Below are 23,376 nucleotides of genomic sequence, written 5' to 3' on the forward strand. Positions count from 1 at the left end.
AAAGTACCCCCTCATCACAGCTGAACTGTAGGACAGCCTTCTGAAGGTAATGTTATTGGTAGAGATGGTTACAGCTTATATTTGTATTGGCTTTCTTCCAGCTGGAACTCAGTTAACATGAAACATGTCTTGGGGAGAAAATGGGGTTTCTCTTCACATCATTTTAGCAGCAGTACAGTGTAATTTATGTGTTATGAAATAGAAAATTCCTATTTGGCAACACCCAACTTTTAACCTCAAATCTCATGGATTGTCATTTTGCTGTCTTTTTCTTCTTTGGCAAAGATGGAAACTCCAGTATCCAAGGTTGTTTAGCTACAAATGCTTTTCAAACTCTTTTTACCATGAACTCAGTTGCTGGCTTTTCTCTGCACTCCCCCTTTATGAGGGGCTAATGCTGTCGACCTTGACTTCCTTTCCCAAACAATCAGAAAACAATTTCATGCACAGAAGTGATACCATAAACTGAATTACTGTCTCGTAGTCTGTCAGTACCCTGCTGAAGGGATATACACAGCACCACTAATAAACCAGAGACCATTTTGCAGTCCTTCAGGGTAAAGTATATCATATACAACACAAATACCCACACTTTCAATGTGATTTAACAGTTGGAAAAAAAACAAAAACCTGCATAGAACTGGAGTTCACTCACACCCGCTCTTTCTTTCCTGATGCCATCTTACCCTCCCCCTTTCAAAAATGGATTCATTACACAATAAATGAGGAAGTTTTTTTTCTGGACAGAAGCCGTTGTTGCCACTGCAATGGAACTTTTATTCCAAATACATTCTTACAATAAAGCTGTATTTTGTTATACAAGTAGACAAATCCAGGAGACAAAAGATTTTCATATTCCATTTTAAAATACCAGGCTCAATGGAACTACAGCCATTCCCATTCATTTCCTAAAGCATGTTAGGGATTTTTCAGAGCAATGGAAATGTAAACCAAGTCATGTAGGTAATTAAATTACAGTCCAAGGAAATTTCTAACACCACAGAAAAGTGTATCTGCTCATTCTTCAGGCTCCTTGAAGTGTAAGGTGGCAAAAGTTTCTTTATAAACTCAGAAGTTTTTCGTTGAGGGCAATCTGTGACTGTGTGAGATTTGCCAAGTAGGTTACCATCAGTAGGTCCTGAAAGGGAAGGGAAAAAAAACAGTGATCAGAAATATTAACAAATCATAGCTTATTAGAGAGCTGAATTTTTAACAACTGTAAAGCATTTTACAATCAGCTACAAGAAATATTGTTAGTCCTGAATGTCCTACCCTGAGGAATGCTTCCCTTGCAGGAAGCTTTTGGTATTCCTGGAATATGAAACAGTGCTTGTAAAATTTTAACTCTGAGTTCACCCATGTTAACCAGACAAGTCAAAGGGTATAAGCAAAATTAAAAATTAGTCCTGGTCTTACAGACTGTGGGTGAACAACACATTTAGAAACTTAAGTTTTCTAAAAATCCGTTACAGAAGTCAGGTAGCATGCTAAAACCTTATTCATGTATTATGAGCATAGTATTTGCATAAGTATTATGAAAAGAGAACTCCAACTCAGGCAAAAAAATCTGGCAAGTGACCAGTTATCATTGAAACAAAAATTATTTACGTTTGGTAATTCATATTTTCCAATCAATATGAAATAATTAGTACTTGTTTTCAGATGACTTGTAAAATTCCTAAGTCCTTAAAAATTAATACTTTTATCTGCAGTTGCTTGCAAGATTATGGTGAGCTTCTTTATCCACCCTCAGCCCTTAAAACACCAAATTACTGACAATAAAAAGCTGTATTTGCTATTAGCATGTTTGTATGGAAAGATACATCACAAATTTATGTCTGTGTGACAAATTTTCAAAATTGCTAGCACCGCACAGAAAAAAATTAATTATGATCTTACATTGATATTGCTGTTCAACATGGTCTCAAAGTCCTCTGGTGAAATCTTTGGCACCTGGTTAATAAGATCCATCAGGAAGCGCCCGACAGTGTTGTCAGCAGCCACTTTGCCAGACTAAGCATAAGAAACACACACTTCAGCATAAGTGGAACTCAAAGTTTATGGCCCAGAAAGAGAAATAATAAAGAGAAAACCAAGATGCACAAGTTAACATCAGAGTTTTTTTCTGGCTGATAAAAAGCTGGCCGTACCAACACGTCCTCAGCATACTGCAGCACCATGGTCAGGGTATCCTGGATCCTGGCTGAGGCTGACCCCACCTGCTGCAAGTCACTGGACAAGCCAATCACTCGATTGGGGCTAAAGCAGGTCTTCATTATAAGATCCACTGAAAGCAAAAGGAGGATCAGTGAAAAAAACCTCACTGCCACAGAAACCAGTTTAAACCCTTGCTGAAGATCTGTTAGGTTAGCTTCAGCAAGACAGTCTGATTAGCATTAAAATCCCCAGAATGGCAGTTTTACCAGGGTAAAAGATGCATTTTAACATTGTCACAATGGTTAAAAACAAAATAGGAAGAAAGCTTTCACCTCCTATCCGTTCTGTATCATAATAAACATATTTCACTGTTAGGGGTGTGAACATCACGCCCATAGTTTTACCAGGGACTCCCATTGGGGCACTAGAAAAAAAAAGAGAACAACAAAACATTTTCAGCATGGACATATATAAGGGGGGAAGGAAGAGATTTCCATCTCAATGTCTGTTAACACTAAAGTGTGAACACCCGTATGTTACTCATTCTCACCAAAATCAGCAATTTTAAGACCCAAGGATAACTGAGGACAGGAAATCAGTTCTGGCATGCTATTAATTGCTCTTTTTTGTCCAAGAATACTCCTAGCTGGTTTGACGTCAGCATGAATGCATGAAGAACTAAGTACTATCATCTTAGCCAAAGTTCCTTCTTGCTTTTAGAGAAGGTGCTCTTCTATCCTGAAATACTTCATGCTTTAAGAATTGACTGAAACAAGCAGTATGACAAAATTGAACTACAAAGCACTCTCAACACCTTTATTATACCTATTCAAAGTACTTTATTATACCTTCAAAGTACTTGACGTCCATTTATGCTTTAAGGAATGTCATGGAACAGCTCCCATTTTAAAGATGCACAGTCAAGAAACAGTACTTTCTCTACAAAGAAAAGGGTTTTTTCCTTACAGACCAGAGCTCTTCAGCCAACACTGGGAGGAATTCAGTGAGGTGGAAGTTTAATTTCTCAATAATTAATCTCCATTAACTGATAAGAATGATGGGGGGGTTAAGTGGAAGAAACACCCATCAAGAAGAGGCTGTCTGAGATGTTTTAACCACACTAATCCTCCGACCTGTATAGATGCACTGCTGAGCAATAAAGCCCTATGGCTACAGGCAAGCATTCAGTCAGCGTGATGGAAGTTACTGACATTACTGCTAGCTGTGTGACCCATGTGAAATGTCCCAAAGATGTTCTGAAAATTGTTAATTAGGTCACAATTCCCCATCCCAATGAAATTCCAGTTAATGAAGTCTTTCAGCCTACATACAAATAGTCAAGGCATTCCAATGAGAAGTAAGCCATGATCCCTGGCTCACCACTATGTTCAACTACTGCACAATATTGTCCAAAAGAGGACACTGAACCCCACTACATTTCTTGTTATCCTGATGGGGCATCTCTCAGTAATTCCCTCCCAGAAATGCAGCCTTCCAGAGTACCTGACATAGGCTTTAATGCTCATGCGTGAATTCTGGAGACTTGTGTCCACAGTGAGGTGGATGGGATTGTGTGCTTCCCGGCTGTAATACTCATGGATCAGGACTGAGTGCTCCGTGATGTCATGACCTGTTGCATACCTTCAAAAGAACACATGTTGAAGAACCATTCTTCCAACATTCAAGCACCCAGTGTTTTGTATTGTTGGTATTTAACAGATCTGTATCCTAAAACACCAATTTTCAAACACTGACCTGTAGCACTGTACTAAACATAAGTGTTTTAACTAAAGATTTTTTATAGTTTATGGCCACTTGTCCCTAAAATTGTAGGAATCACAAGCTGAGCACACCCACGCCCAAAATATGCACAGGGACAGTGTTGTAGTACCAGCCATAAAACATCAGTAAATTGACATCAGACACCCAATATTCAGTTACCTGTTACTGTGTTCTAGAACAGCTTTTTCCATCTATGCAAGTCAAACCAAACCAAACCAACTTGGACAAATTTTATCTTCTACAAATCACACATCCCTCTGCAGGAGGTCTAACTTGTTAATCTAGCTCTTTTAAATGCTCTACAATTAACATCTCACATCCTCAGGGAAACTCCTGTCACTGGAACTGCACTCTGCTGTGCCATTAGAAGGCTGTTGAGGAAGCTTGCTCCAGAGGACGAAAATGAAGCCATTTTGTAGGATCAGAGATGAGTAAAAAGAGTGATAACACACTGTGCTACACACTCAGACACAGACTCTGTTCCCATAATACTGTACTGATCTTGCTTCACATCCCACACACATGTACCCCCAGCAGAGAACTAAGTACACAAGCTGGTATCAGCGATTCCTTCCTGATGCCTTTGACACATTAAAAACTCTTTTGTATTCTCCCTTCTTTCTAACCAGTGAACTTCCATGGTTCAGGTTGTATTACAGCTAGTACGTTCTTCTAACAAAGCTGTATGTGCGTTCTCTAACACATCACTCCTGTCTGATACCTTGCTAGACATAAAACCAAACCCTTTTATGTCTCCAATATGTCTCTTCTTTTCATGAGCTGCAGGAGTTTAACCACTGACTGTGTAACAAGAGTTGCAAGATCTGAATGTCACAGACATTACTTCTTCTGCTTCTCCATCTGTGATAAAGTGAATTATGTATTTAAAGTAGTTTAAGGAATCAACAGAACTACTTCCAGGTTCCTGCAGGAGAACTTACCAGCCCAAGATGATCTCGCTAGGAGACACCTTCTTGTGCAACTCATACATGTTTTTGGCAAATTCCATATCCACAGCCACCTGAGAAACAGGAGAGTGCCGAGACAGCGGGTTACAGGGTGCTTAGCCCGGAGGGCAATACCAGCGCGGGGGTCGCGCCCCGCCGGGAGAACCCCCGTTTCACCCGGGCCGCCTCCGTACCTCATCCTCGGACTCGTTGTGCGGGACGGAGAAGCAGTTGGTGACCTCCACCGAGTGCTTGTCCACGGTCCCTGCGGGGGGAGAGAGGGAGGGCAGCGGGTAAGGGGGGCGCCGCGGGGAGGGCGAGCGGGCAGGGCAGGGCAGGGCAGGGCGGCGGCTCTTACCCAGCAGCGTCCCGATGACCCGCGCCGCGCCCTCGTTGCGCCGCTCGAAGCTGTCCACGATGGAGGCGAGCACAACCGGGTGCAGCCGCACCACGCGGCCGCCGGGGAAAGGGCCCGAGAGCGCGGCTGACAGTGGCGCGGCCGGCGGCGGGGCCGGCGCGGCGGGCGGGGTCGGCGCGGCCGCGGGGGGAGCGCTCCCCGCCGGGGCGGTGGAAGCCGCCGTCGGGCTCTGCGGCGGGGCGGCCGCGGGAGGAGCCGCACCGGGAACTGTGGCCGCCATTTTGCAAGAGAGAGAGGCTGGGTCCTCCGTACCGACAATAATTGGCTGAGCCGAACGTCTGTCATACAACGCTGCCTTTCTATTGGCGAGAGGGGAGAGCTGAGGCCAACCGTGAGCGTGCGATTAGGGGAGACGCTCTGATTGGAGGAAGCTCGCACCGTCTGTGACTGAACCTGACTCTTGTTCCCACCCTCCCGGGGCCGGAAAGTTTCTCAATTGGGCGCTCCCATTCCCTGCCTCCCCATTCTCCGCTCTTCTATTGGTCAGCAGCGGCCCCCCGCCCGTCTTTCCGGCCGTTTATTGGCTGCGGAGATGCCGCTCAGCGCTGCGTAGGGAGGCGGCGGGGTCGCGCCCGGCGCGCGGTGCTGCGCGCTCCCCTGGCGAGCGCCCTCGTGCGGGCGGGCCGGGCACGGCAGGGCCGCTGCCGGGGGCTCCGGGCGCCGTGAGGGCGCCTCACGGCTGGGAGGTGGCGGAGCTGCAAACGCAGCTGTGCGGGCGCGGCGCCCGGGGAAGGTGCTCCAGTAGTGCTCTCTGCAGGACTATACATCCCTTGGGGTCTTGGCCCTGTGAGAAAGGCAAGTGTTGTTAGTTTTTTTGCCTCAGTAGAAGAATAAGTGGTTGTCAAGTATTCTGTTGAGAGGAGGTGCTGGTTACTCCTATCCAAGGTTTAGTGATTACCCACCAAATTCACTAACTGGATGACACTTGCCTGTTCCTTGTAGTGCCCCGCGCGTTCGCTCCCGGGCCACGAAGCTGTGCGGGTGGGGAGGCATCGCTGGGCTGGTGACACCGCATCGCAGTGCGCAGCTTCCTCCTCAGGGGAGGCGGAGGGACAGGCACTGCTGATGTCTGTGGTGACACTGACAGGGGCCAAGGGAATGGCCTGAAGGTGTGTCACGAGAAATTTAGTTTGGATATTAAAAAAAGGCTCTTCACCCAGAGAGTGGGCGGGCACTGGAACACAGGGTCCCCAGGGAAGTGGTCACAGCACCAGCCTGGCAAAGTTCATAAAGTGTTTGGACACTGCTTTCAGGCACATGCTGTGACTTCTAGGGATGTCAGGAGCTGGACCAGTGGTTCCTTTCCACCTGAGGATATTCTGTGAAATGAAACATATATGCTTTCAATAGCTGCTAAGACGACTGGATTCTTTCAGAACCTTGTTTTCCCTTTGTTAACTATTTTTTCATGACAGATGGCTTTTTGAGTTTTCTCTGCTTCATTAGTTGAGGCCGGAGCACCATCAGTGAATAAGCAGTTTCAACTATGTCATTGAGGAAGGCTTCTGAGTATAAAGTAAGTGCCTCAATAAAAGGATTACAAATTCTGCCTATGTGGAAGCAGTTTGCTTCTCTTACATAAGTGGGGAACACCTTTCAAAACCACAAAGAAGAGCTAATGCATGGGAGCATGAACAGATTTTATCTCTTCATAAAAGCATTTCCAGGTCTGTGTACCAGTAAAAACTAGAACTCCTATTCTTAGGCTTTCTCTGTGCAGCTTTCATTTCTTGTAGGTGTGGCTGGATCAAATTGCATAAAGCTTTAAAACGTTTCTGTTCCCGGAACTTTGATGTCCCTGTCCCGGGCTTTGATGTGTCATTGAGAAGTCTAATGTGTGAGGTGTTCTTGTTAGAGAGTAGTTGTTTGATCTCATTCTTGTTTGCATCAAACTGGGCTTGGTGCTTAATTTGACATAGTCAGCCGTGGAGTCATGTGGAGCAAGCAAGGCTCTACAAGAGCACATTACACTTCCATGTTTTCACCTTAAAAATTGGGCAACTTAATATGAAGCAGCAGTTGTGCTTCAAAACTGGCAACTGTGATAACCTTCTTTTAATACTTTGATGTCAAGTTGCTGCACAGGCTGCTGGAGAGTGTATGTAGTGAGTGAAGATGGATAGCCTGTATCTCAAAAGTCAAGGATCAGTGGATGGCTCATACAAAACCCACTTAATACAAAGACTGTAGAAATCTAATGATAAGAAAATCAATCATGTGATCATGCCTGGAGCAGATGTGTCCAAGCTACAAAATTGTTTTTTCCTTGCTAAACAACTGCTGAAAAATGAAGACCTTTATAATTAATATTGTTTCACAGAGTATCAGTTTAGTTTTAGAGGAGGGACACTTATCAATGGTGCCTATTGATGAAAACTTGACAGCCATCTACTGATATGGTTAAGATGTTCAGATACTACCCCACTGCAGGAGAATCTGTCTGCCTAGAGGGACACAGAAAACACATTCTCATGTGTACACGGATCAGCATGGTAACTCAGGGCCTCCTGATTTTAGTTTCCCTTGCTAGGCTTCCCTGCATCAAATTACAATGATGAATATAATTATCTCCAAGCTCTGCTCTTGTATAATTTCTCTTTATAGTCCTTGATTGTGACTGAGTCATTATTATTGCATTTGCTGTCATGTCAGCTGCATTTTCACTGATGATGTGCAATTTCTTTATCAGTAGCCATCTTCTTATCTTGTTTGTACTACTAGAATTAACATAATTTCTTGCTCTAGGGGATATTTGTTACATTGCATTACAGGTAAAATAAAATATCTAAAAGTTGATTTGATTCATCATTTCAGGATGTAGTTTTATCTGGTTAGTTTCATGGGATGGAATATGATATTTTTATTCCTTTATTATACGAAAGGTTTCCCATTGTACATTTTGTCTCCAAGGCTGGAAGAAGACACAGGTGATCCAAATTGACCAAAGGGATACTCCAGACCATACGACATCATGCTCAGTATGTAAACTGAGAGAAGAAGGAAGAAGTGGGGGATGTTGGGAGTGATGTTTTTTTTTCTTCCCAAGTAATGGGTATAGGTCATGGGGTCCTGCTTTCCTAGAGGTGGCTGAACACCTGCCTGTTGCATATAGGTAAAACCTTATAAAATAAGGGCCTTGTTACTCTTGTAAAATCATGGCTCAGGCATGCTACTTTGGCAAAGTAGAAGAGGGCTATGGGAAAGGGACTCAGCTGAACTGGAGTTAGAAAAACAAGTTATATAACCATTACACATTCACGTCGTGGTTTGTGGCAGTTGGTTGGATTTCATTTGTTGTGTTTCAATGGAATATACCTGATAACTAGTTAACTACTTAAAAAGGCCTGTTTTATTGCTTTATTTTGCAATAAAGTGCTCTCTCTTGCACCTGCCCAGGGACTCTGAATTACCCAGCTTCAAAACACTTGCCTGTCCATGGGCAGCAGTGAATTAATTCCTTGTTTTGTTTTGCTTGTGTGTGTGGCTTTTGCTTTCCCTATTAAACTGTATCTGAACCCATGAGTTTTCCAGCTTTTACCCTTCTGATTCTCTCCCCAGTCATGCTGGTGGAGCTGTGAGTGAGTGGCAACCATGCAAGGATCCATTAGTTCTGCCTTCTATCCAGGACTTTTATATGATGCAGTCATGGGCAAGGGCTTCAGGTTTTGGGTTGTGAGGGGTTGGTTTGTTTGTTTGGGGGGCTGTCTTGGTTTTTTTCCTGTTAAAGAAGATAGTAGTTCCCTTATTTAGTCTTCTTCACACATCTTAGATACTCAGGCATTTGGGATTGCCAGTAGATGAAGGACAGTTGTTGACAGTCACCAGCTCCAGGCACAATGCATCAGCAGACTCAGCAGCATCATTTCAGCAAAAATGATCCAAGCCCTTCCCTGCTTTTGTGTAATATTTTATGGGGCTACCTTAATTATCAGAGAAATAACACTGACACATAGGACTACTATGTCACTACTATATTACTACCCTAATGCTTAGAGTGAGAATCCAAATATCACCTAAAAATAATGAGGCATAGTGTCAATTATATACATGTTGATAAAAGAATATTCCTTTGCTAAAGTTAGAATGGCAATGGAAGTTTTCATTAGGTGATCAAAAATAGCACACTGAGGGCTGCCTGGTGCTTTTTAGTCACTGTATAGAAATATGGAGATCCAAGCTGAAGTAAAAGTACACAATAAAACTTGCAGTGAAAACTAATGGAGAGCAATGGCCACAGGCTGGCATGCATAGGGCAACAGATACTTTCATGGTCAGAGTTTTATACTCACTGAGGAAGGGAAAATGGAAACATATAGTCAATAAAGAATGACTGTGGAAATAAAGAAGTATCCTAAACCCCAGGCAAACCCCAAATAGTATGAATGTTTGGCTCAGAGAACTGTTGAAATTTTTAAATTGTTGAAATATGTCCCCAAACCTATTAATTTAGCTGCTTTTATTTAGTTCTTGCATGTTGAGGTCCGCTGCTTCAAATGACCAGTGAGAGATCAGTCAAAAAAAGATGGGTGAATCTACATTAAACCACTAAGGTATTTTTTGGTGAACTACAAAAAACACAGTAAAAGGCATTTTGATTTGAAAGGCAGATTTTTCATGTTGCAGTGCCATCACCCCTCAGGCTTTAGGGGGAGTGTATCAGTAATAACTTGGAAAAGACTCTTCAAGAAGAGGAGGTGTGTTTGGTGGTGTGCTTTTTTGTTGTAATTTTGTAAATCACTGCACACTGCTGGGATCCATGGCTAGCTGCTTTTATTCCAAAAGTGCAAATAACCTCAAGTTGCACCAGGTTTAGATTGGATATTAGGAAAAATTTACTCACTGAAAGGGTTGTCAAACATTGGAGCAGGGAAGTAGTATGTTTGTTTAGATATGGCAGCTGGGGAAATGGCTTAGTGCTGGAGTTGGTAGTGACGGGTTAACAGCTGAACTCGATCCTCTTAGAGGTCTTTTTCAGCGTAAATGACTCTGAGTCTACGATGCTGTGAAAGAGTCTTGTGCTGTCTCATACCATGCTTCTCCCGTGGTCTGTACGGTCACACGTTCAGCCTATTTTCCTGGGTGTGTTACGTGACTGAGAATGCTAGTCCTAATATTCTATATAAAGGCAGCGGTGTATTTGATGGTGCAGACACCGACAGATCTTACCGAAGGTGCTGCCTGTCATGCCAGTCGCAGCAAAGGTCCTTCCCCGGCGGGAGCGGGCGCTGTGCGGGCGCCCCGGGGCCGGCTCCGCATTCCCGGGGGATGCGCGGCACTCCCCGCCAGGGGGCGCCTGCCGCCCGCCGGGCCCAGCGGGAGCCGGGGGTCACTGCTGGAGCCGGGGGTCACTGCTGGATCTGGGGGTCACTGCTGGATCTGGGGGTCACTGCTGGATCCGGGGGTCACTGCTGGATCTGGGGATCACTGCTGGATCTGGGGGTCACTGCTGGAGCCGGGGGTCACTGCTGGAGCCGGGGGTCACTGCTGGAGCCGGGGATCACTGCTGGATCTGGGGGTCACTGCTGGATCTGGGGGTCACTGCTGGATCTGGGAGTCACTGCTGGATCCGGGGGTCACTGCTGGAGCCGGGGGATCACTGCTGGATCCGGGGGGTCACTGCTGGAGCCGGGGGGTCACTGCTGGAGCCGGGGATCACTGCTGGATCTGGGGGTCACTGCTGGAGCCGGGGATCACTGCTGGATCTGGGGGTCACTGCTGGAGCCGGGGTCACTGCTGGAGCCGGGGTCACTGCTGGAGCTGGGGGTCACTGCTGGAGCCGGGGTCACTGCTGGAGCTGGGGGTCACTGCTGGATCTGGGGGTCACTGCTGGAGCTGGGGGGTCACTGCTGGAGCTGGGGGTCACTGCTGCATCTGGGGGGTCACTGCTGGAGCTGGGAGTCACTGCTGGATCTGGGGGTCACTGCTGGAGCCGGGGGTCACTGCTGGAGCCGGGGGTCACTGCTGGATCCGGGGGTCACTGCTGGAGCCGGGGGTCACTGCTGGATCCGGGGGTCACTGCTGGAGGCGGGGGGTCACTGCTGGAGGCGGGGATCACTGCGGGAGCCGGGGGGTCACTGCGGGAGCCGGGGGGTCACTGCTGGATCTGGGGGTCACTGCTGGAGCCGGGGGTCACTGCTGGAGCCAGGGGTCACTGCTGGCACTGCGGCTAAGGTCGCCTCTGGCACCAGCGCGCTGTAAGGGCTGCCAGCACACCATAGCCTGGTAACCACTTAGTGCTAATTAATTGCTGACTTCACTCTGCTGGCTTTGAAGTGAGTAGCATAAGTGGGAATTTGTGCATACAGCTTTTCCCACCAGTGTTTATTACATGTATTTCACACAGCAGGTGAAAAGACTTAAGAAAGGTATTTCTTAAGTTTGGTATATTAAGATTGAATCAATGAGGTAGAATTTGTTAATTTTACTGTAATTCTACCTTAATTCCTCATAATTAATAAAATCCTACCTTAATTTCCCATAAGAATGTCATGGAGAAATTTACTTATGGATGTTAAGACTATGCAAACTTAAGATGTGATAATATGGTAGTATAACCCCAAATTTTACTGAAATATGTGGAGATGAAAGGTGGTTTGGATTTTGATAAGAGCATGAACTCCCCAATCTCTCAAGACATTCCTGCTTATTTTGTACTTTTCACTCAAGTCATGGACAGAGACAGCTTTTGAATGAGAGGCATTTTATATACTACTTGTAGTTATAACTGAGATAGCCTGTGCTTGCACTGACCTAGCAAAGTAGTTAGGTGCAGTACTCTGAAGATCAAACCTTGTGTCTTTATATGATGTTCTTCCTTCCTACCCCATGCAGTGAGAACTGAAGAAAACCTAGAGATGACTCTTGGCTTTTTTTCTTCCCCAAGGAATATGGGGTAGAAATGTGGCAGCACTTCTGTCCTTTCCATGTAATTAACTTGAATAAATAATCTCTGGCAGGCAGCCTTAAACACGATGTTCCTTTGTCTGGTAACTTGCTGCTACTGTGTTTGGCTTTAAAAGCATTTGTAACAGAGAGGAGCTGTATCCCTGAATCCCTGACATCCAAATAAAATTAAGTGTAATGCCACTGATAACAGGTAAGTGTGAAAGTTCTTGTGCGGGCAGATCTCAAATGTTAAAAATGTATAATACTTCTAACAACTAATGTGCTATTTTTTTGGGAAGTTATCTTTTTCCAGTCCCTTGCTCTTATACAATCACTTTCCAGCTTTACTTCTTCTGTCAGTAAGCATGTCCTTTTCCTCGGTGTCCTTCACGGCGTGGGTCAAAATGACCATTGTCTGTACATTTCAGCCCAGACCAAAATTGCATATGTCCTTAAAAGTGTATGACAAGACTTTTGGGACTGGCAATGTTTGCTGTATCATTTAGCACAAACATTTGCTTTGGTGTTTTGAGACAAACTCTGCATGCAGAAGTGAAGTAACTAGAATGGAAAATACATATTTCATTTGATGCTAGAGGGAGACCTGCCAAGATATGGAATGGCAAAAATGTTGTTTTGTGAACTCCAAGAATTATACTATTTTTATATCATCAGGGTCTGACAGTGTTTTCTGTCCCTGCAGGTTTTTTCCAGTTTGAGACAGCTGCATCATTATGTGTTGGATGAATAAATGGGCAGTGAGGAAGAAGGTAAGATAATGATTTACATATAGAAATAGGAGCTGGAAAGGCATGGTGGCAATAAAATCTAGAGGACAGTTTCTGTGTAGGAGCCTGGGAGACCTGAGGGCCCAATGCATTTCTGTTACTGGCATTTGGTTGAGGTTAAGGCAAGGCATCCATATAACTAGAAAAATGTCAGAGACATGCTTTGGGTAGTGCTTTAGCTCTTACAATGTGAAGTGTTTGATAACAATTACAGTAGTATTATCCTCCTGACTGACTTCAGGGGAGTCATTTAACCTTTAGATCTCAGTTTTCCACTTCTGCAAAATATGACTGATCATACTGTAGAGGATAGATTTATATGTAGGATATGCACAGACAATTTACTGAGGGAAGGTAGGAAAGATCTTACCCTTTGAGGAAACAGCTTTGAGAGGAAGCTGAAGAGGGCATTTCCTGACCCAGAGACTGTGCACTTTGAAAAGGGAGGAAGTCTTCAACTAGCTGAAGGAGAACGGTATTGTGTCCATACTGTTTCCCAATAATAAATAATTCTTCATCTGAGATGAGTTCATGCTGCTGAGATCTCAGGTGCAGCAGCAAAATTTGATTTCATCTTGTATCAAACCTTGCAAGGATTGCTCTTTGCTAAATGCTGTCCTAACCAATCTGTCTAGATTTGAAATACCATGAGCACTGACATATGAATTCACCTTCTATATTCTGATTGCCAATTTGCCTTCCTGCATGAGAAAGCATGATACAGCATTGGCTGGGTGAACTGCATCAGGCTGTTTGGACTGGTCTGCACAAATGAAGAGCTGATTCCAACTGCCCAGCTGAATCACAGGTCTTCACAGCACTGTGCAACTCAGGTTACTGTGGCAGAGACGGGAGTACACAAACACACTTAATTAGACTGTTCAAGCCCATTTTGGAAAGTCAAATTTCTATTTTCAGCTACAACTTCACAGCTTTTAAAATTTGACATGAGAAGTTCAGAATTTCCATAGTTGTTTTTAGATTTTCTGTGGATTTTCTGTTCTAATTCTCTCAAACATTTGGCATTTGCTATTCTGAATGACATCCCTTTGCATATCTTTTTTTTTTTTTTTTTTTTTGCATTGGAATAAAAAACAAGCTGATCCATCACCAAAATATCGTCCCAGTCATTTGTTTCTGTCATTACCAGCAAGGCTGCCTTCTGCCTGTGGCACATTTATGGGAGATATCCCTCACCATGCCCTGTCACCTTCCCTTATCTAGCTCTGCCTAGAAATCCTCCTCTTTTGTTTTTCTGAGACTAGTATTATATGTGACCTTTCAGCAGTGTTTAAATTCACTCTCTTGAAAAGAAAAGCAAAGCATCTCTCTTTGTGGTGCTGCTTGTTGTTTCCCAGTTTGAAATCAACTAGCAGAACCCCAGAGGGTTTCTCAAACAGCTAACCATTAAACGCAGTCTGGAACAAAGATCAATTGAAAACACATTTAGAATTAAGCTTCCTGGCCTTTTAATTTCTTCAAGTCAGCATTGGGAGTTATTACTATGATCAGTCTGGCCTTTTATTGTCATATGGCTTAGTCATATAAACTATCAACTTTGGGAATGCCCAATTGCTTTCTGGTTGGGTTGTGGGTTGGTTTTTTTCTTGTTTAATATCTTCAAATATTCCCAAAGTTATTAAAGGATTATGGGTTTAAATGCAGAAGGCATTAAATAGAATCATGTTATTGAAAACAGAACTATATTTATGAGTCTAGAGGGAGTTTGCAAGAAACTCACTTTGCAAGCAGAATTTGGGTCATGGCACCTTAAAGCTTCAGTAGCTTTCTTGAGTCTGGGAACTGGATTTCTAACAGACTGGAATATTATTTCTGTTCAGATACAGCTATACAGACACAAAAGGATATATAGCTCCAAAGGGTTTACAGTTCAGATAGAAATCATGAATAGTCAGTGGTTTGGCTCAGGTTACCCATGCCTTTAGGGGATAGAAGAGGGATCACTAAATGTAGGTTGTAGCAAGCTCTGGGCATTAAAATGACTGAAGCACCTGCAGTTCTGTTCACAGCTGTCCTGAGCCCTGAACTCTTGTGTCAGGCGCCATGCTACTGTCTTGCCATCAGAGGTATGATGCCAAGCACATGATTTTGTTGCAAATCTTGCAATAATTCCTGTATTTGGCTTTAGATTCTGTTTATTTTTTTCTTCTTTTTCCTTCTTTTTTTTTTTTTTTTCTTTCTGGCTTTTCTTTTTTGGCTTTCAAGACAAGCTTCTGTGATCTGCTTTTACAGTTGAGGGGATTGTTAGGATATTTGAGTGTTAAAAGCTGATGGCAATATAGCATGACTGTCACACACCCCCATCAGAGATCTCAGGGTTTGAGTCAGTATGCTGAATCTTTTTAAGGGAATAACATTAGTGATAGCTTCAATATACAACAGGGTATTCATTAGGAATAATGGTAGCCTAGAGCCAGCTAATTATATTTGCAGGGTGGTTTCCCTAAAAAGCAGATGTTGGACAGATGGTGGTCAGATGATCAGTCACGCTGCAATCTACGGTAAATCTGAGGGCTGTGGGGAAAAAGGTAATGTGTGGAACATACTTCTCATTTCTGTGGGGACCTTGTACTCTTTTACAGGTACATAAAGGCTCACAGAAATGTATGAGCCGTTGGTTAAGAACTGTAGAGCTGCTGGTGTTTGGCTACAGCAAGTTAGCAAAACTTTACTTTGAAATGCTTGTTACCCTTGCGTGACTATGAATCCTATAACAGAACTCTCCAAAGGTGATGAGACTGCATGTCAGCCAGAGTTTTGCAGAAACCTTATTTTAGACTGGAACACTTGTTCCTTCTTTTTTTATTCATTTACCTTGAAAACTTTTATATACTTTTTTTTTCAGTCTGGTTTCTCATGGCAGCTCTCTATGCTGTTGTGTTGAATGTCAATATAATGGGAAGAATATTTCAATATTCTGTTGCAGATGAGGTATGCAAGCAGATACATCTGTCTGCGTAGTGACTTGGAGCACAGTCCATTATTCAACATGGCTTATGTTAGGTAGTGTTCAGTCTTTATCATCTTTGTTCAGCATGGAAAATAGGATTGTGTTTCCTGCAAGCCTTTCCTAAGTCGTAATTCCTACTGTGGGTTTATAGCAGTACTGATTTTAATGTATCATAGTTGTTGCTAAATATATTTCTGTTGTCAGCTGAAGTCAAATTACAGGACACATGCTGTGCAAAGAGAACATGGTGCTTAATTGTTTTAAGCAATGTCCAGTTTGTGTCACCACAAGTTCTGGGTTTTGGGGTAGAACTTCTGCAAAGGCTCAAGGACTCCTCCATTAAGATGAAATCTTTGGTTTCCATTGCCCTTTAATCAAATGAAAACCAGAGCTTCCAGGAATTGTAACAATGTATCAGGCTGAATTCGGCTCTTTTGCAGCCCATCAAAAGAAGTTGTCCTTGACAAAAACAATATTTTAAATATCTGCTCACAAGCACCAGAGCCAAAAGGTTTCTATTTAATTTGGCAAAATACCTTCCCAAGAGCAAGACTGTGACCTGAAGCAGAGCCAAAGTAAGCTTTAACAGATGCTTAGCCTAGAAATCACTAGACTGAATGGCTAAAATTGTTAAAGAGTGTATAGGAAAAGGGAAGGACAGCTACCTAGTTCTGCTTCTGACTTGCTCTGTGGACAAGCTGCACGCCTTCTCTTCTAGTGCTCTGCCAACTAGAGGACCCATCTCCTCTGTCTGCCACCTCACTTCAGCTTCTGGGCCTTAATCCATTTCTGGCTGTGAGGGCTGCTGTAGTCAACAACAGAGCATCTTCTGTTCATAATAGCAGAGGAGTCTAATTTTGTCCTTTCCCAATAGACTCTATATAGCTTGAACAGTGAAAACTCTTCCAGAGACTTTGCTCTGACCTTCCATTCACACTCTACATACCACATCTAATACTTGCAATTGAGAAAATGTTTCAGATGCTCATAAAATTTGAGAATTACAAAGTCTGTGCTCCTATGATGAGTGAAGTTGATCTAATTTGCCACACATTTCTCCTTGCCTTTCCATTTGCTGGTTCTGGCCTTTATCTGTCCTCATATAGTGCCATCTTTGCTCTGAGATCTGGTGAGAAAGTTAATAGTTCTTGGTGTCAGTTCTGCTAGTGCAAAGAAGGGGTGTGGCACTCTGAGGCAAGGACAGAGCAGGACTCTGCTGGCCAGCAGTTTGGATTGGTTTAGGCTGTATTAAAAGTACAGCCTGATGATGCTGTTCCATAACAGTTTCTGTGAAACTGCAGCTTAAACACTTGGTCATTCTCCAGATCCTGACAGTAAGAAGAGGTGAGGATAAAAAAACTAAACAACTTTCCTAGGGTACAGAGATGCCTGATCCATTACTAGAATTGATATGATGGGTTCTTAAGTCTGACTGTAATCACAGAAATCACAAGGATATGAGCACCTATTTGCTGCTTTTCTGGAGACAGTCAATCAGTCTGGACAGTTTTGTTCAAGGTAAGAAATACCAAGTGTCAGTGCTGAAGAGAATAACTAAATAAATGCTCGTGCTGCAGTAGAGGTTGGGGCAGATTCTTCTCTCATTGACTGTGATGTATGCCTGGGTAGGCCTTCTATCCAGTGTAATTGATACCAGGGTGTCTTGTTGAATTAAAACTTTCTAGAGCTTCAGGCAGAGAGAAGAGCAAGCGGCAAGGATACCAACCCTGTTCATACATCTCTAAATTCAAAGAAGCAGGTATTTGTATATGTTACTTTATTTACTTGGACTGGCTTTGACACTGGGTTTCTTCCACAGCAAAGTTCAGAAGGAACTCTGCCTTTGCTGCTCCCATGAAACCTGTGCCCATGGAAATAACACAATATGATTGATCTCCTTTGCATAAACTCCAGCATGGCTGAATCCAAGGAACAGGTAATCTCATTCCTTAATGGTTGCCATCTGAAATCCAAAATCCCAGTGAACAACAGTGGTGAAGAAAAATAGCTGAAAAAGAAGAGTCAGTAAAAATACTCAGCATATGCTTTCTCAGAAGCATGCTGTGATGTGATATATATTAAACTAAGTTAACATTAGGTGCCACAGAGCACTCCTAATGAACAGGAGATGTCCTGTGTTTCTGAAGGTGTTTCTTCACTGCTTTTTCAATATCTTCTCTTTGGGCTTCCAAAAGCCCCGACTTGGGCTTGTCACAATCCTGGTAAATTATTATCCTGATGTTACTCTAATGAGGTGGTATGAGCATGGTGATAGCAGACAAAGCTTTTGGAGATTAGGATCCAGGGGAAGCCATTGAAAATCTCAGCTTGATTAAGAGCATCTGATTCTTCCTAGAAGTCTGACATTGTGCTAAATATGCATCAGCACTGTGTTACCAAGAATGCATCCTGGGAAAGAGCACTGCCACAAAAATCTCTTTCCCAGTATTTCCTAGGATTCAGTTTGGCCATATCTTGAATAAGATCACCACATTGCCAACTGCTTGGTTTCTATGGCTTGGCTAGAGCTGCTTTTGGGAGACATTTGAGCTTTAATTTGCTTACTGCTCCAGACCTTGTGAGGTCTGGTAGAAGAGGAGGCTTTCTTCATCCTATATTTAAAGAAGCCTCAGTGGGTTGCTCTAAATAACTGGGGTATTGGCTCCAGTTTCAAGTTAGTGAAACCATAGCAACATGCTGTGGGATGCAGCAGCTGATGGGCTGTATAGTTGTTCAGTCCCTGAAAGTGAGAGTAAGCCTCCAATACCTGATTTTAAACAACTCCTACAAGTTTGGTTAAGACTTTGCATTTAACAGTGAGGGGCCTAGGACTTAAACAAGCTATTGAGATTTCATCTAGCTGAAGCTACTTGTCTTAATGTAACTGTAAGGAACTTTGTCCTCATAGAGGGACTAAGCATAATCTGACACCAGTTGTCTGTCTATAAACATACACAAAATCACAACAAGCAAGACGTGCTGATTATTGGCTAGAAAATGCCATGAAAAGTTAGGTGGTTCAAGGAGCAGAGGCATGTTACTCTTTAATGAGGCAATTTCTTTTTCAGTCTGGTTTGACCTCAGATTGTATTCTTCATTCCCTTATCAGAATTGGAAAACTGTAAATCCAGGACACTATCTTTTAAATAATGGCTGTATCATTTATTACAGTTTTTCTCTCCATCTCTGGCATTGTGAAACATTTCAACTCAACAAAACCTAAATTACTGAGGTCAACCTCTTTTCTGTACTTGTAGGGTGTTTAAGTGCTACCCTTAAGAAGCTATTTGCAATGCCACAAACACTGATGCTGCAACAAACCAAATTACAAACAGTGTTTATTCTTGAGCATTAACTTGAAGTATTTCTGGCTCATAGGAAATCCTAGCTCAAATCTATCCCAATTCAGAATAAAACCAGTGTTCACAGATATCTGCAAATCAGAAATTTTTATGTAATCCCTTGGAAATGGCAACTGCTACATGAAATCATGTGTTTGCTTATTACACAAGGAAGGGTTGAGCAAGCCAGGACAGCTAATTAGAACTGGGAACCTTTGAGATTCCCAGCCCAGAGCTTCTGCTTTGAGGAGGAATACTGGAAGCCCAGAAGGTCTGTGCTTTGCCTCAAATTCTCTAGGTTCTAGGTTACCTTGTAAAAGAAGAGTAAGGGTCTTTACTGCCTGTAGTCTTGGTTAGTGCACTAAATTACTGGATTAGTCAGACTAGACTAGAAATTAAACTATATAGGGCTTGAGCTAACTTGAGTTCCTTTTAATTTTTTGTCCAGATCTACCAGTGAGATCCTACCTGCTTTTAGTCTTCTAGCAACTGCAAAACAGAAGAATTGTGTGTATATAGAATCGTAACAAGATGTGTTTTTACATGAAGAGCTACTTGGGTTTCTCAGTCCTGAGACTGGGTTGAAATTTAGCACAGAGAAGTGCACTGGCAACTAGAAAAGAATTAAGCACAGCAATGCACCAGACTTGGGTTGCATGCTTGCACTAGGAATCTGTGATCCTGTTCTACTCTGGTTTTGATGTGTGATTCAGGAGTGAGGAGGGTAAGAACACTGATACGTAAACAAATAATAAGAGTTGCAGCTCATAGCAAGGTGGAGTGTGCTTAAAATGTCTAGTATGACACAAATAAACCACTTTGTTTTTCCATTAAAGAGAAGCTAATGTGCTTATAAGCAAATTTTTCTGACTATCTTCTTGCAGTTTATGTCTGTAGAGTGGGACATACCTGCATAATGTTAGATACTGTGTTCTGAATTGGACAATGTGTTTTAGGGTAGTGAACTGCCAGGTGTTCTTGGTCCAGTCAAGTTTCAGCTGCTTTGGTTGATCTAAGACTTGCCTGTTGTATAAAAACTTCTTGTGATTCAGTCTCCTAAACCTTACTTCTGAAGTACTGTATTCCAGTATAAGGATTTTTGAAGGCCTGGGTTCATTCATTTGAATCTTCTAAAGCATTGGTGTCAGGCTGTTCAACATGTTCCTTGAGCACTAATTTAGTCAAAAGTGTACAAGTGTTCTTTATGTAAAAATCTAAGAGTGTTTCCCTGAAAAGCCATTGTAACTCCACCTGGCTATATGAATCACCAGGATTAGTCAGCTGGATTTACATGGCATTACATGGAATAAAAAAGCAGTTTCTTACCTAGGAGTAACTTGTCTTTAAAGCTTTGGCACTGGTTTTTTTGTGTTTTTTTGTTTTTGTTTTTTTTTTTTAATAGCAGTGTTTGTATTGCATTTTAAAAAAATTGTGTTTTACTGACGTTTCCTGTTTTCAGTTTTGCTGATGCACTTCAGTGTAATTTCTGTATATAGGGAGGACAGAAAGGAGTTAATCTTCCTTTATGTTTTAAGTAAATGATCTAATGTGGTGGGACTTTTAAGTCCCTGTTATTTGTAGCAGGAAAATAATGAGGATTATATATCAACTCTCTAGATACCTGCCCATATCACTGAATGAGTTGAAAATTGATGACGTCGTTTTATAGTAATTTTGAGAACTTTATTTGGGCAAGTGACTTTTCTGGGGGGGTTCCTGAAATCTGGCAACCATATACAAAGCAAGCAAGTGAAAATGAACTGCCACATTTGGTTGGTTTTGGTTTACAGGCCAGCCAGTAATCCATATTTGCAATTCCTTCTCTGCTACCGCAAGGGATGTGAAGATAACTCTGCACCATAAAAGTGTCTTCCCAAAGGAATAAAACCCTGTTATCTAAAGTATCAAAACTAATTGTAAATAACACATTCCCTGTTATGTCATCTGTGACCTTTTCAAACTGAGAGATGCAGACTGAGGACTGGTTTCTTGAACATCTGAAGAACTGATAGATCCACCCTCAATCCAAACATCTCTGGGTGGTTCTCATTTCCCCAGAGGAAGGGAACTGATTCTAGAAGGACACTCCCTAGCCTGTTAAACAACTCAAGCATGCAGGCACTCATATAGGTGATCTTGATATTTTCAACTCCCTAAAGAGACTGACCTTTTTGCCTCCACTTTCAGGAACTCTGGCTGCCTTCTCTATGTGTCAGGGAGGGCAATGGGAGTGGCTTCTAATCTCTCCACAAAGCAGTGTGGAACATCATAGTGTGTGGCATTGTTGAGGCCTCACAAGAAGGGCAGAGCTGGCAGATGCAATGATGAGCCAGAGGTACTGCAAGGTTCAATGCACAGCTTAGGGAGAACCTTGTAAGTTGTGTTTTATGTGAGGCTTTGAGTTTGTGTTTATTGAGGTTTGTGTAAGGCTATGCTGTTTATACACATTTTATGGGACTTGTTTTTATCCATAGCAAGCTCTGTTAGCAATATTTAGACAGATCTTCAAAACATCATCAGATGGCTGAAACCAACAGTCAGGTCCAGTTTTGAGATGGTAATTGATACTAAGAAAAATCAACACATGAGGGCTTTTAGAGTAGAGGACACAGTTGCACAATAGCGAAGTAGGATATTGGAGTCTGTTGACTTCATATCTTCAAGCCATTGATTTGAAGAGATATATTGTAATTTTGATTCCTAGAAGGCCATTTCTCTTCTCAGTATGGAGAAGGGCCAAAATGGATTCCTGGAGAGCTGGGTGCTAGGAGCAAGCTGGGAATTGGAGTGTGTCCATTATAATGGATAACTGAGGTAGCTGTGGTGGTAGTAGTGTAAAGACATCAAAATCCTGGGGATTTGTCTGCAAAATGTCTGAATATATTTGGTGAGAAAGCTTTCGTCTTGGTTTCAGTGGAGACCCAGGTGCTGAGGAAAAAGGAAGAGACTAAGAAAAGAAATGGAAGAACTCATAAGCAAGATTGCTCATGTTGGATTCTGGATGAACAGCAAGATCCAGTTTTCACTGCTGCTGGAAATTTTTAAACAGCAAGAATATAAATCTGTGAAGAGGGAAACATACAAAGCTACAAGATGGAGGATATAAGAATTCTTGACATAGCTTAGAAACACAAAGTTGGTCTTAGTTTATCTGTTTGGTAAATCCTGTATTAAAATTCTTGCTATTCCTCAGAAAATTCTGCAGACTTGTAAACCAGCTGTTTATTTCCTTCAGTCCTAATCTTATGTTTGCAATAAAAGCATTTGGAAACTTGACCTTAGGCTGAATCATCTTTCCATTCCTTCAGATCGTGGTCACAGAAGCTTGTTCTGATGCTCATTACAAGTTAACCATGATATCTGAACTGCTGAATTTGTCTGCAATTTGTTCTGTTACTGAGTACTGTTGGACTTGAGAAAGGAAATGTCCAGCAAAATAATATGAACAATTGTGTTGGGTTAAATATGTGGGTCCAACCACCAATTCCTTGTGATTGTATTGTAACTGTGTGTCTTCATTTTCTACCTATAAAATGTGACAAATGATTTCTTCTTCCCATCATATATAAAATTATATGCTCTTTAGGATGGTGACTTTTCCATTCACAACATTCAGATGAGCCTTTGAGTCCCTTAAGCACCAAATGCTGTTACCAAGAAAATGTTCCTAAGTCTTTAGCCACTGGTTCATTATCCAAGCCAAGCAGAATGATCAGAGTCTGCACTCACAGAGACTGTATACAAAATTAAGTCTTGGTGTAAAAAAAAGCTATTTCATGGTAGTCTTGACATCACCTGTTCATCTTGATATCATGATGTTTCAGGTGGTTTTTTGGTTGTTTTTCTTTTTTGCAGCCAATCTGATTTTGAAGGGTGGGAAGAGGGATGTTCTCTCTATTGTGTGCTTCTTCATGGAGTATTATGTTGCATTAATAAGTTAAAAAAAGAAAAATGGGAAAAATGAAGAGCCTATCTAGACTAGCTCAAATGTAATATTTTGGGAATACAAGTTTCACTGGCAGAGTTAACAGCCTTCCAAAAGAAAACTATTACTAGGAATCTACAGTTCTGTTTTAACATTGTATAT

The 23,376-nt window shown here is 42.4% G+C and overlaps 2 protein-coding genes across 14 annotated transcripts in view; one reads left to right on the plus strand and one right to left on the minus strand.

Annotated features, from left to right (window-relative positions):
• LOC131580667 (myb-related transcription factor, partner of profilin-like) overlaps positions 1–22,565 on the plus strand; it is a 28,539-nt gene extending 5,974 nt beyond the window's left edge. For 3 of the 13 annotated variants that reach the window (XR_009277923.1, XR_009277919.1, XR_009277921.1), the window contains 2 exons: positions 12,893–12,959; positions 22,204–22,565. Coding sequence is in view for 1 of the 13 variants with exons in the window: in XM_058842102.1 (XP_058698085.1) it covers positions 22,204–22,221 (18 nt within the window). In the remaining 12 variants the exon portion in view is untranslated. Of the gene's footprint in view, positions 1–6,719; positions 6,821–11,404; positions 11,499–11,539; positions 11,710–12,892; positions 12,960–17,767; positions 17,885–19,476; positions 19,642–19,737; positions 20,014–22,203 lie in introns of those variants that run through there. The other 10 variants (XR_009277927.1, XR_009277922.1, XR_009277920.1 and 7 more) reach the window with 10 other exon arrangements.
• On the minus strand, positions 351–5,549 carry EIF3F (eukaryotic translation initiation factor 3 subunit F). Its single transcript, XM_058842101.1, has 8 exons — positions 5,245–5,549; positions 5,081–5,151; positions 4,881–4,960; positions 3,661–3,798; positions 2,490–2,581; positions 2,151–2,287; positions 1,900–2,013; positions 351–1,138 (listed from the first exon to the last, which is right to left on the minus strand). The coding sequence occupies exons 1-8, from the start codon at positions 5,522–5,524 to the stop codon at positions 1,061–1,063; spliced, it is 990 nt and encodes a 329-aa protein (XP_058698084.1). The 5' UTR covers positions 5,525–5,549; the 3' UTR covers positions 351–1,060.
• Positions 22,566–23,376: the final 811 nt, after the last annotated feature.

The sequence above is a fragment of the Poecile atricapillus genome, chromosome 6, assembly GCF_030490865.1.
Source record: "Poecile atricapillus isolate bPoeAtr1 chromosome 6, bPoeAtr1.hap1, whole genome shotgun sequence".
Lineage (NCBI taxonomy): Eukaryota > Metazoa > Chordata > Aves > Passeriformes > Paridae > Poecile > Poecile atricapillus.

Coding starts and splice junctions, on each gene's coding strand:
- EIF3F (XM_058842101.1), bottom strand. CDS start 5,524: ATGGCGGCCACAGTTCCCGGTGCGGCTCCTCCCGCGGCCGCCCCGCCG. Junction 5,152..5,244: donor GGTCATCGGGACGCTGCTGG/GTAAGAGCCGCC, acceptor CTCCCCCCGCAG/GGACCGTGGACAAGCACTCG. Junction 1,139..1,899: donor TGTTGAACAGCAATATCAAT/GTAAGATCATAA, acceptor CTTCCCTTTCAG/GACCTACTGATGGTAACCTA.